Here is a 12363-nt window from a genome sequence, read left to right as displayed (position 1 = left end):
TTCAAGACAATAGGCAACCTCTAATGTCTCCAGTTTGAGCTACAGGATGCAATAATATGTTCTGGAAACAGCAACTGAATAGATCACTGTGACCAGGTGTCTGTTCAGGAGAAAGAGGACGATTTCCTAATGGGGAAAATATGTTCTGTAACAGAAGGTATTTTCAGCAGCGGATGAAATCTCATCAACTAGTCTTTGCTAGTCAGCAAAAACTTGACACTTTGAAGCAACTAACCATTGAAGTGAAGGAGTTACTAACATCAAAAGCCATTTCCATTTCCATGCCACTATCTTAGAAAAMAGTTACACAATCATTTTAAAATAATTCTGCTGCTGATTACACAAAGTTATGTAGGTCATCTGAGATAACATCAGTAAGAACTTTGGAGTGACAAGGTAGTCTACTGGGAGGTCAAGGGTCAAATGAAATAAAATGGTCATGAAACGCTGCAGTAGACATTAGGTGGATAAAAATAAATGATATGCACTTTCTAACATTTGGTTTCAGTACTGGACATCACTGCAAACAGCTCAATGAAAATTCAGAACTTGGGTGATCAGCCCAGTGAAAATGTAGAGTTTGGGTGATATTGTTTATATTAACAGACAAATAAAATGGTCTCATCAGCAATGCTCTATGTACTATATCCCACAGACATTATTCCATGTTAAAATATTTTTGATCAGAAGGTCTGAAGAAGTTAAGTTGAGAAGTTATGAGAAGAAAAAAACATCACAAATAAACAACCATATCACTGCTCCCACCCCCACAAAAAAAGCCCAAACACAGCCCTTTCAGAGGGTGAGGTTCTGAAGAGAATTTTTATGTATGGAACAAAAAATAAAAAGGGATGTGACAAGCAGCATTTAAAATACTGAATGGCAGATCAATTACTTCTTATCTTTCTCACTCRTAACATACAAAAAGCTGACACCGGAACATATACAACATACATAGAATTCATTGTCCCAGGCACACATCAGTATTAAGAAAAAACACAGAGCCTGTGAAAGGGTTACYAGAGCTTATTTTTGTCTGTTTTTGTTAAAAACAGCTTGATATGGGAGCAACAAAATTTAAGTGCATAAATAAACCCCCTCTAGCTAAAAGGTCATTATTAAGCCTGTGGTATTAGCTGTCATCAGAGATGGTACCAAATAAGATGGACTCTGAATATGAACAGTAATTCCTATATTCAGTATCATTTAGACAAAAATGAAACACTTTTTTTTTTTTTGATGGAACAGGCAGGCAGCGTTTCTACCTCTTAGAATAGTATTCTTCAAATCAGAATAACTTCTGTCTTACTGAAGTTTAACTTGAACCATTTCCTTCTTGGCTTTGAATCATGCTATTATTCTAAGATTAAAAGATGCTGAAATGGAAATGTTAAGCATCCTTTTTTAGCAGACAAGCCTTCATGTCTTCAGCTCTTTTGTATCCTACAAGGTCTTTTATCTTTGTAACACTTATCACAATAATAATAATAAAAAGATCTCCAGTATCACCTTATGGAGTACACTTTGTAATCACCTTCCAAGTGCACTGATTTTCTGATGCAGCAATCAGTCTAAGAAAACTTTGCCCTGTTTAGACTATAAATAATTAACCAGTGTTAATTGATGGTTCTATCTGTAGGTTTTCTGCAACCATGCCAAAAAGACAGACTCTTACAAATTCTTTATCACACAACAGAATAAGAACACTACCATATAAAGCCAGCTCTCTGAAAATTGCCTACAACCACATCTCCACAAACAACARGTAATTTAAACAAACTATCAACAAAAAAATAAACTCACCATTCCCTAGCCTCAGTGCATTAAAACAACACATAGCTGACTGCAGTCTTTCAAAGGTTTCCAGAGGTCTTCCCATGACAATAATTTACAAAGAAGCAACCAAAAATTATTGCCAACAATGCAATTTCTTGTTTCAGTCTTCATTCTTTGTCCTGAAGCTGTTGAAAACCATTGTAACAAGYTCTGGGTGATTATAAAGGTAACTTCAGATACAGAGAGGATCAGTGCACTAGATCTTACTGAAAGAGGATTTATTCATGCCTGCTATAACTCAAAAGATATTAAAAACATTTTTTGTGAAAATTCTTGTTAATTAAAATCTAATTATTCAATGACTGCTGTTTGGCATCTCTAAGAAAATGCTCAAGGTCTTGAAAGGAAGAAAAGATAACTCAGTGAGCAAGTTATCATAAAATAAGGATTTTCCCCCTCTTTTTTASTACTTACCATGCATAATTAATATGTGATAATACCCATAATGAGTTCCCTAAAACAATTAGCAACGCATCTCCAGTGACCTGCTAATCTGAATGCAATGCTTTTTGAATTTGGAGGTGTACCRGTCTCTTTGTGCTAACACACTCACCTCACGTAGAAGCAAAGAAGGCTGCAGAGCATAATTTATTATTCTGCATCACATTTCATCAAGTCCCTTAGCAGCTACTTGATACATTATCAAGACAAATGCAAGGAAAAAAAATGTATTCCTACCTCTCCACCCCCCAAACACGGTACCCCAAAGACTAAGAACTAATTATAATCCTTCTTTCCTCTTCCAATCATTAAGATACCTTAAGTGAAAGCAAACCTTGACCAGGTTACTTTTTGCATGGAATTTCAATGACTTTTTGCATGGAATTTCAATGACKTTTTTCATCTTCGTAAGACAAATACATCCATAAATAAACATGCACTGCAGTAACAAGGGCAATGACTGGAACACTTAAAAGTTAAATTACTTGCAAGACATGCAACATCTCATTTTTTTCCACAAATATATAAAGAGACTGCCAGCATGGGAGGGATAGATTGGGAGAGTGGGTGTGTGAACACACAAGTACACATGCTTCAGGAGAAAAGGGCAGAAGTAAATCAACCATAAGAACTGAGAGCATGATAATTGAAAAAAACCTGAAAACAAACAAACCAACAAACAGTCTCTTTCCTTTAATTATCTTGTAAAGTATAAAATAGTTAAAATTATTAATTTAGGGAAAAGATGCCTGTGTATAATAGTGTACAGGAGCAGACCTAAGCATTTTGTCCCAAACATTCAGTGCATTGCTACAGGAAAGGTGATCAGAGGAGAGGGTCCCACAGAGTGGGGAAGGGCCATCCTGAACCAAATTCGTGCTCTCCCTTCAGATTTGTGCTCAGTCCCCCCTACCACGACTCAATACCTTTGAGTAGTGGTGTGCTGGCTYGCTTGTGAGCCAGCACCTTTGGAGGAGTTGTGGGAGGTGTAAAGTGTACTGCACAAAGTTAAGGCTTTGTAACGTGTACTGTACAAAGTTAGCTGATACTTTTTGTAGAAACGTGTTGTAAGATTTTAAGGGTGTGTTAGCCAATACCTTTTGAGTGTAAACTCTGGGCTGGTTGCTGCAGTTATGAAGACCATATAAGAAAACATGAGAGCTCCTTGACACATGGTACAGTGCCTTTAGTCCAGCTGACAAGAACTTATACCCAGCATCACACCCTCTACCAGTGAGCTGTGACAAGTAGATCTTCAGAAGTCCTAGACTGTGAGACATACTGAAATACCTCAAATTCTTTTCTCTACAGCTGGAAGGCAAGTTTCCTAACAACAGACTTCATCATCCAGCCTGGGAGACACAAGTAAGGACYACATGGTTAGACTATGCAACAACTGAGGAAGGTGCAGGATTCAGCCAACAGCAGGATTCAGCAACATATCACATTAAAAGTACATTCCACTAGAGTGCTGTATGGCTGCATCCCAAGCTGTAAAGTGTCTAGAAATACTGCAAGATGGAAATCTAAACATATAAAACTATATTGTTCAATACCTACTTACTTTAAATTGCTTAATACACATTTATTCCTTTTAATTTCTCCAGTGTTTGTCTGAAATCAATAGCTGCTCCAGCAGGGAGAGGAGAGGAAACCATAAAAAATTTATGCTGTTTACTATTTTGCAGTGCCCCATAATAGCAGAAATTTAAGAACTAGCCCAGCAATGTACTGAATAGYCAAAAAAGAAACCTTGCCATGTAGAAATAAGTCTTCAGTTACATTGCAGAACAAGAAAAGTAAAGGCTTCAGGATTCAGAATAAAGTTCTAGCCAAGAACCTTTCTGAGCAAAGAGCTTAAAGACCATGTAGTAACTAGGACAATCCCCAAAGAAGTCCAGAGATTGGGAGGCTGAATTCCTCAGGTTCAAAAGTACTCAAAAAGACCATTTCCTCCATTTATTTAGGAAGTTGTCCACACAGTGTGTGGACAAGTATAAAAGTCTCTTCTGATCTRCTTTAAAAAGAAAACAGAAGTCTCAGATTGCTGTTATGTTCCCTTTGGAGAATTTTTCTTGGCATTTTAGAAATGTGCTGGAACTACTTTTCCAATTACGCTTTACAAAAGACTAACTACAATATATTTTTAGTTCCTGATAAAAAGACACAAGCTGTTGAGACTGGGCAATTTTGGATGTAAACATAAAAGCAAAAAAAAACCCCTCATTTCTGCAAAAAGCTATAAAACCAGACAATGGGAGGTTCTTGGACTTGAAACCTTGGTTTCTATGGAAAGTCAAGGCAGCACAGGGGCTTCTGACCTCCAACTGAGAGGCCTTTAGGATATTTAAACTTCCTGTCTAGCAGAATACTGGAACTGATATACTATCAGGTTAAAAAATTACAAATATGTATGCTAAGAATACAGACAATATATAAAAGATATATAAAAGAAAAGGCAAAAAAAAATCACGGCATCAATGGGGCATACTTCAKTCACCTTTCAATCACGATGTACAATAACCGTGAAACCTACGTAATCTAAATCTATGCCATCTAAATTTGCWAAGGGAGTGAACTCTGCATTTTCTGAAAAAAAGCAAGGTGTGTGGTTTCAGTCTCTGGTGGCACTGAATCAGTTACTCAGCAGTCCCACCACCTCCCAGGGTGTACCATCCCCTCCACAACACACTTCTGCCACAAGAGAATCTTCTCTGCTGTGCTTGGAAGCTGGTCACTATGCAGCACAGGATGCAAGGCTAACAGGAACACTGACAAAGAACAACCCTGCAGATGAAGGACAATGAGAAAACACACACCCCAGAAATATTCAAACATCCCAGACCTCCATTCAGTCTACTAACCACATGGCTACATTGGAGTTGGCACCAACAAATCAGACAACACAAGAAGTTCTTTATTGACTTCAACCATCAAATGTCTAATCTGAATTAATTAAAGAACTCCAATACATCAGTACAGACAAGAAAGTCCAGTGGCTTCTGAAAAGAAAGACCATATTCAGCTTTCTACCTCAAAATGTACCTTCAGCCAGAAAGAGTTGTGGAGCAACATTGATCGTCTTCATGTAGGAAGCAGCCAATGGCATGTTCTGTATCTCCCTCTGTCAGACCACTGAGAACATCAGTGATCAAGTACAAACTCTTTGTCATCTGTCTTCCTGAACGCAGCCTAACACTTTAAAAGTCAGGTATACTCYGACCATTACGATCGCAGGTTACATCCACTGGAAAAAAAAATCTAACAATGTGGTAGAATAGCTGATAAGAACTGTGAGTCCAAGAAGATAAGACAGAAGGGCTTAGGTAAATCAGAATGGTTTATATAATGAACAGCTATTTACAAGGCTGTTTCAGATGAGAATACCATGGTAATGTAGGCCTATGCAAAGAACAGACTAGACAAGCTTGAAAAAAACAGCCATTGATGTAGATTTGACCTAAGATGAAAAATGTCCATGTGTTTTTACATTTAATGCTTATGTCATTTTTAAAATACAAAGTTTGTGGGTTGCAAGCATTCAAGAAGGAGTATAAGCTAATTAATTTATAAAATGGAAAATGGACAAATTTATGGTGACTAAAATAGGCAATTTCAATAGCAGGGATCCCAATTTACAGCTCAGTGTACCACCTGGAATAGCTGTTCATGTCTGTAATTTCTGTACTTTAAATAAAGTACTCCTAATACATTAAACCTCCAGGAGCACACAAGGAATAAAAAAAACCATCACTAATTAAATACCTGCTTATCCAAAAACCATAGTAAGTAAAATACATGCACTACACRCATCCACTAAAAATGGGGGAGTTGAATGGGGAAACAAAAGCAGAGAAAGGAAAAAAAAAGAAGGGGATAATATGAAAAAAAAAGGGTTTTGGCAGCCTCACAATAACAATGGTCATGTTAAGTACTAAATCAGCCTTCTTCATCCTGTTTTAAGTGCATAATATAGAACAAAGTTTCAAAATACTGGAATGTCATAATGTTCTGAATCTACTGCTCTTTTACTACATCTTCTGTAGAAAAAAGTCACAGAAAATTTCTCTTTGAACTTCTCTGTTCTATGACAAAATGTCCACTGAGACTCATAAATCCTAATGCCATTTAATCAGTCTGAAAAAATTTTAATGAGCTCTCTCTAGATTTGGTACAGAGATTATTTGTAACTATGGGATCAATTAATTAATTAGAAATGGGAGAAACTGCAAAGAAATAGCGTTTTAAATTAAGGCAATGATTTACATCACTTGGAACTTTTTAAATAGAACAGATTGATTCTTCATAAGGAAGTTATGACCATTTGTATTACTTCAATCTATCCCTCTGTTTAAAAAGTAGATACAAATGGATTTATTTGCTTTTAAACTACTAGTAAGGTCCTTCATTTTACAGCAAAGGTATAGGCAAATTAACTAAAATACCAAAAAGAAATGCTTTGGCCCTCAGCATCCTTAAGTAGGAAGGTAACTAATCTGTGTAGTTTTGATGACAGAAGTACATTGGAAATACGTATTACTGTTGGCATGCAGATGTCAGAAACTCTCTGRTTCAGAGCCATACTTAAAATAATTTGCACACCATTTTTGTTATTATGAAACAAACTTCTTCAATTCGCATTGAATAGTTAATCTATAAATATAKAAAATATAAATTATACAAATGCATACAAATGGCCTGTTATTATAAACTATTTTAAATAAAAATTAATATTCTAGTATTGATAAATTCCAAAAGCATGATTCTAAATAATGTGAGCCCTATAAATTAAAGTGGAACAGAAATACATTGTTCAAAAGTATTTTCGTTTCCTTTTTTTTTTCCCCAGATTAAATCTGTGAAGTTGATCACTGAATAACCAGAKGAGTGAGACTGGAAGAGACCTCCAGAGCTCATGTGGTCCAACCTCCTCCATTGCACAGAACTGTATCCAGACAAATTCTGAGTATCTCCACAACTTCTCTGGGCAACCACTGCAAGTGCTTGGCCATCCTCACAGTAAAATAAAGTGCTTCTTTGYGCTCAGTCTTCTGTGTATGTCTGTGTCCATTGTCTCTGGTCGTTACCCCAGTGGTAAACCACTGAAAAAAGTCTGGCTCCTTCTCCTTTACAGTTTCTGTTCAGGTATTCATACACATTAACAAGATTGTCCTGAGTATTCTCTTCATTACAACCACATCACTAAAGAAGATGTTAGATAGGGCTGTACCCAATATTCACCCCCAGGGCACAGAACTAATCGCTGGCACCCRGCGAGACTTGTGCCACTGACCAYAACCCTCTGGGCCCAGCCATTCAGCCAGTTTTCAAAACCTCACTGTCTGCTCATCCACCGTTTCTCTATGAAGATCACATGGGTGACAGTGTCATAGGCACTATGGTAGTTCAGGCAGACAACAGCCACTGCTCTCACCCTGTCCACCAGGCCAGTCACTTCATCAAAAGAAGTTAATCAAATTTGTCAAGCATGCCTCTCCCTTGGCATAGCCATACTGACTACTCCTGATGGTCWGCTTTTCCTTACTGTGCCTGGAAATGGTTTTCAGGATTAGTTGTTCCATCATCTTTCTCAAGATGAGACTGAGAAGCCTGTAGTTCTTTGGGTCATCCTTCTTGCCTTCAGGACAGGAGGGACATTTGCTGTCTCCAGCCTTCAAGCACTTCTCCCAATGGCCATGATAGATCAAAGATTGTGGAAAGTGCTCTTTCAGCTGTCAGCACCTGACAGTTCATCTCATCAGGGTCCCTGGATTTATTAATGTCCACTTTGCTTAAGCATTCCCTGACCAGAATCCAAAAAAAAAAAAATAGTAATATGAAAAGGGTTTTTCAATCATCTACAAATTCGAGGAAGAGAACACATGGAAGAGTGTTTTGAACATTATGGCCTGAAATTTCTATAATATCCAAGAACACATTCTTTCTACATATGTACAGCTCCAGATGGTTTTCATACAAGTTGCATTTGTGCATTTGAGAGCAGAATTTGGAATATACTTAAAAAAATAGTAAAATAAAAATGTTCAAGTATTTAATCTCCAGATATATTCTGATTACCAGACTGGTTTACTTATTTACTTATACAACTGTGAATTGTCACTAGTGATGGATGTTCATATGATGCTTCATGTGGCACAAGATAGAGGACTAGGCTGAATTTGCAGAGTGTATCTTGTTTGAAATTCCTGTACTATTGTGTCATAATTATGCTTCTTAAGTTCCCAGTWAACCAAAGACTGCAAATGAAAAGGCCAACATTTAAGAAATTTCAGAATGGGTAATYATGACATTCTTCAATGACAGTAAAGCAGATATCAAGTCCATTTATACATCATTTTAAATATTGGTCTGCTTGCAGAAGCAAGCCGGCACAGCAGTGGCCACAGGCTGATATGCCACTACAGCTAAACTCTGGATTTGGTTTTCTATGACTACATGGTATTTTTTTTGTTTAGAGCAGCACTAAGTTTTGAAGGAAACCTGACAGTCCCCAATCACTCCCTGATAGTTTGTTTCACTTGGTAGTTTTGGCATGTACTAGGTTGCTCCAAAAGGAAGCTCCCGTTATTCTCTCCAGGYGTTTATCAAGCAACATTCACTGCTTAAGAAAACATAAAGCTCCAAAGATCCTATCTCGGCCTGGGATCACAAAAAATCTAATCCACTAGAAAACATTCAAATAATATATAGCATAGGTGTATGGGACTAAGCACTACCTATGATGTTCTAACAACCCCTTTTGCTTGAGTCCAATCACTTGCTTATGCAGACATTATCTTTACCTCCTTGGCTGCATAACTGTTATCATGAAATCCAAACCTGTAGCTCTACTAGTTCACTGCTTAGGAAAAATAATGCACAAGACACCATTACATTGCAACGGGTCACAAGTGTTTTGGATAGTTTTGCTTGTACTGTTTTTATTTCCTTCCTCTTGGGAGTTCAGTACATGCGCAAATTTCCCACACTTTGACATCTGTGACTTTTGTAGATCCAAMAAAAGAAAGTTCAGGTGAATTATCTGCACTAAGGAAACTTGTTGCTGTAAAGTTACATGGGAAAGATATGGACTCAAACATCTATGCTCTTCTTCAAAGGAAAATTAAAAATACAAAACTACTATCAACAATCTGTGATTTTGTTTGTCTAACATACCTTTGAAATTTAAAGAATATTAAGTGTAAMAGAGATGCTACCATTTCTTCAATTACACTTTTCAGTGCTAACACAAGTAAAGGAACAAATACAAATATCTACACAGTGTCACCGGCTCACTGGTTTTATTGCTTGCTTTCGGGTTGTTTTTAATGTTTTTGTCCTTTTTAAGTATTACCACCTTGTGACTTTTCTGAAATAGAACCACACAAACTAAGAGTTTTGGGAAAGCTGTCTTTCTGCTTCTCACATGAAATTAAAGTTCAATTTGCCATTAAAACGGCTAACATTCAATTTCCTTGCTTGTGTACATTTGACGCATCATTTCTAAACGTGCAAGCTTACAAATTAAGTTGATTCACATACACAGAACACCAAGAGAAACCGCAACAGAAAAATATCAAACCAAACCAAAATCCAAACCCAGTTAGGTTAACTGTTCCACAGTAAACCATACTGCACCAAACTTTACTTTGTATTCCCAGGCAATGAAAATATCATTTAGACTCTGGGTGAGAAATTGAAGAATGAAACGCTGAAGAATCTAAGCTAATCATACCGTAWGTATTTGTGTAGCCCATTTTCCCCCAGTAATTCTACTGAGAGAACAGTAATCACAGTCTAATCTACCTAAATTTGTTCCTTAAAATTAGCATGTAATGCATTTTTCTGCAATAATGAAAGTCCAAGACTTCAGAACTTATGTTCCACTTGGGACAGAGAAGAAGTGAGAAAAATATTCTAAGGATAAAGGCAATTTAATTTAAAATAAAAATGAAGACATTATTTTAACTAAGCCTCAGTTTATGTGAAATATTCTCCCTACAGATTTCTATTTCAGAATAAAGTTTGGAAAGTTATATACAAGGCAGGAAAACTAAACACATGTACTATTTGAGAAAGATTGCTCAAACTGATAGTTTTAAATCGAAAACAAGAACTGTGATCTGAGATATTTAGTTTGCTAGTACAAGGATGTAGGTTAGGAAATATGTCCGCTTCACAAAGAACTATATTTAACATTTCAACATTTAAGAGGTAAATCCGCCATGAATGTATGAAAAATAAACAAACCTATGTTTAAATAMCTGCTTCCAAACTTTGAATAGTGAAGTTAAACTTGCAGATTTATGTATAGAGCAGAAAATCATTGCACTTTCCTACTATGGCATGCTACCATGTAGCAAAWCACAGCAATCTGCATAACAAAGTCTAGACATAGTGGGGGGAGCTCTCTCTCTTCAACAGCACAAACATATTTGCTGATTTTTATAATGTTTATATAAATCTGAGTATTTATTAAATTAAAGATACAAATATAGCCCAAACAGACTATTCCTAAATGTAATTTCTGCCCTCCCCTTCTTACCTTCTCTGGAGATGCAGGAGGGTCAAATCTCTTTGCGCAAAGTAAAAATGGATCAGGATGTGGCTTGCCATGCTTCAACTCAGGGTCGTCTCCCAGCACAATATGATGAAAAAGACCAAATAAATCTTTGTGTTTTGTTGTTTTCAACTGAAATGATGATTTAGTCGAGCTGCTAGCAACAGCTATGGGTACGTTGTGTTTGTGCAAATGACGGATCAGTTTATTGACCCCTGCAAGACAAATATATTCATTTTTGTTTTTATATATAGGCATATAAGTTGCTATATGTATTGTTTATACCTAATTACCTAAAGTATTTAACTTACAAAGTATTAATAATTCAACAATGCTGTCTTACTGATTGTAATAAACACTCAGCAGAAGAAAAATTATTTTTATATCTGAAACATTCTTTCTATATTCAAAAATCATGGAACACTCTAAGTTATACGTTATCTTCTGTTATCAAATGATGCTGTTCTCAAAAGRTGTCAAAAATGTGATTAGCATCACTACATGAGACCCGCTAGAAAGTCATTAAGCAATGTTCCCCCATTATGTAATCTTAGTATGTGAAACTCTGAGAGTTTGGAAAAACATTTTCTTATATACAGTTATGGAAAAAAAAAAGTCAAAGAAATATATTCTTCTCACAATTTTAGTACAATTCTAGTACAAATCTAGTACAATTTTAATTTATGAAGCAGGGATCCAGTTGGCTCAAACCAGCCCTCAAGAGAGCTCAGTTTCTCTCTTTGCAATTACTAAAGCAAGTAACACTGGTCAGGGGAGAGCAGCTGTCAGTCACAGTTGTTAATACCAGAGCTTTATCTATTGATGCTGTGAACCCAGAGTAATGAACACCTCAAGCCTAATGGGTAGAAACTTCAATCTGATCCAGTCTTCTAGGGAAGGTTAACGCAGTGAACAATGAAAACACAGCAGCCTGTGTCAGAGGGAAACATACTTTGTTATTCAGTGCAAGTTTTGAGTTTTCTATGAAGAGGTTTTAATGCTTTTCTGCTGAAACATTCTAAGTGCTGGRTACTCTTCCAGACAAAATAACTAACATTATCTAATGAAGAACAAGAGTGATGTCTGGTCTTTATCAAGTCACAAGAGGAAATTCTCCATATCTGTAAAACCATTTCAGCTGTTCTCAGCATTAATCCCAAATGTACCGCACACAGGGTATTAGTTTTGGGTAGTTTAGTTACAGGTAGTTTAGGTTCAAGTAAACTCCAGTTGTCTTTTGGCTCTTTGAAACAACTTGAGCATAATTCTGTTTTCATCTTCCAAATACATGAATTCTTATCCTATTTTTCATGCCTGGTTATATTAAAATAATCTTACTCCCTTCCTCCCAAATCACTGTCATAGTTATGCCTGGTGTCCACTCCCTTAAACCATTCCTACTCTTCCTTTGCCACCTCAGCATCTCTGATTTCCCTTGTGATGCAGCCATTCAATTCTATAAACAAGCACCTTAGATGCTATACAGTAACTAGTCTGCCTATCTGGAAACAGGACTTGTAAGTATT

The 12363-nt window shown here is 36.5% G+C and overlaps 1 protein-coding gene across 1 annotated transcript in view; it reads right to left on the bottom strand.

Annotated features, from left to right (window-relative positions):
* The window catches only part of PUDP (pseudouridine 5'-phosphatase), a 68227-nt gene that overhangs the window by 17239 nt on the left and 38625 nt on the right, over nt 1-12363 (bottom strand). Inside the window, exon 3 of the mRNA XM_057389963.1 lies at nt 10823-11052. Within this exon, the coding sequence (XP_057245946.1) occupies nt 10823-11052 (230 nt within the window). The remainder of the gene's footprint in view (nt 1-10822; nt 11053-12363) is intronic.

The sequence above is a fragment of the Malurus melanocephalus genome, unplaced genomic scaffold (assembly GCF_030028575.1).
Source record: "Malurus melanocephalus ecotype Western Australia unplaced genomic scaffold, MMel_1.1 scaffold_1, whole genome shotgun sequence".
Lineage (NCBI taxonomy): Eukaryota > Metazoa > Chordata > Aves > Passeriformes > Maluridae > Malurus > Malurus melanocephalus.
Note: the sequence above shows the minus strand (reverse complement) of the source record. Positions and strands in the feature narration are given on the sequence as shown.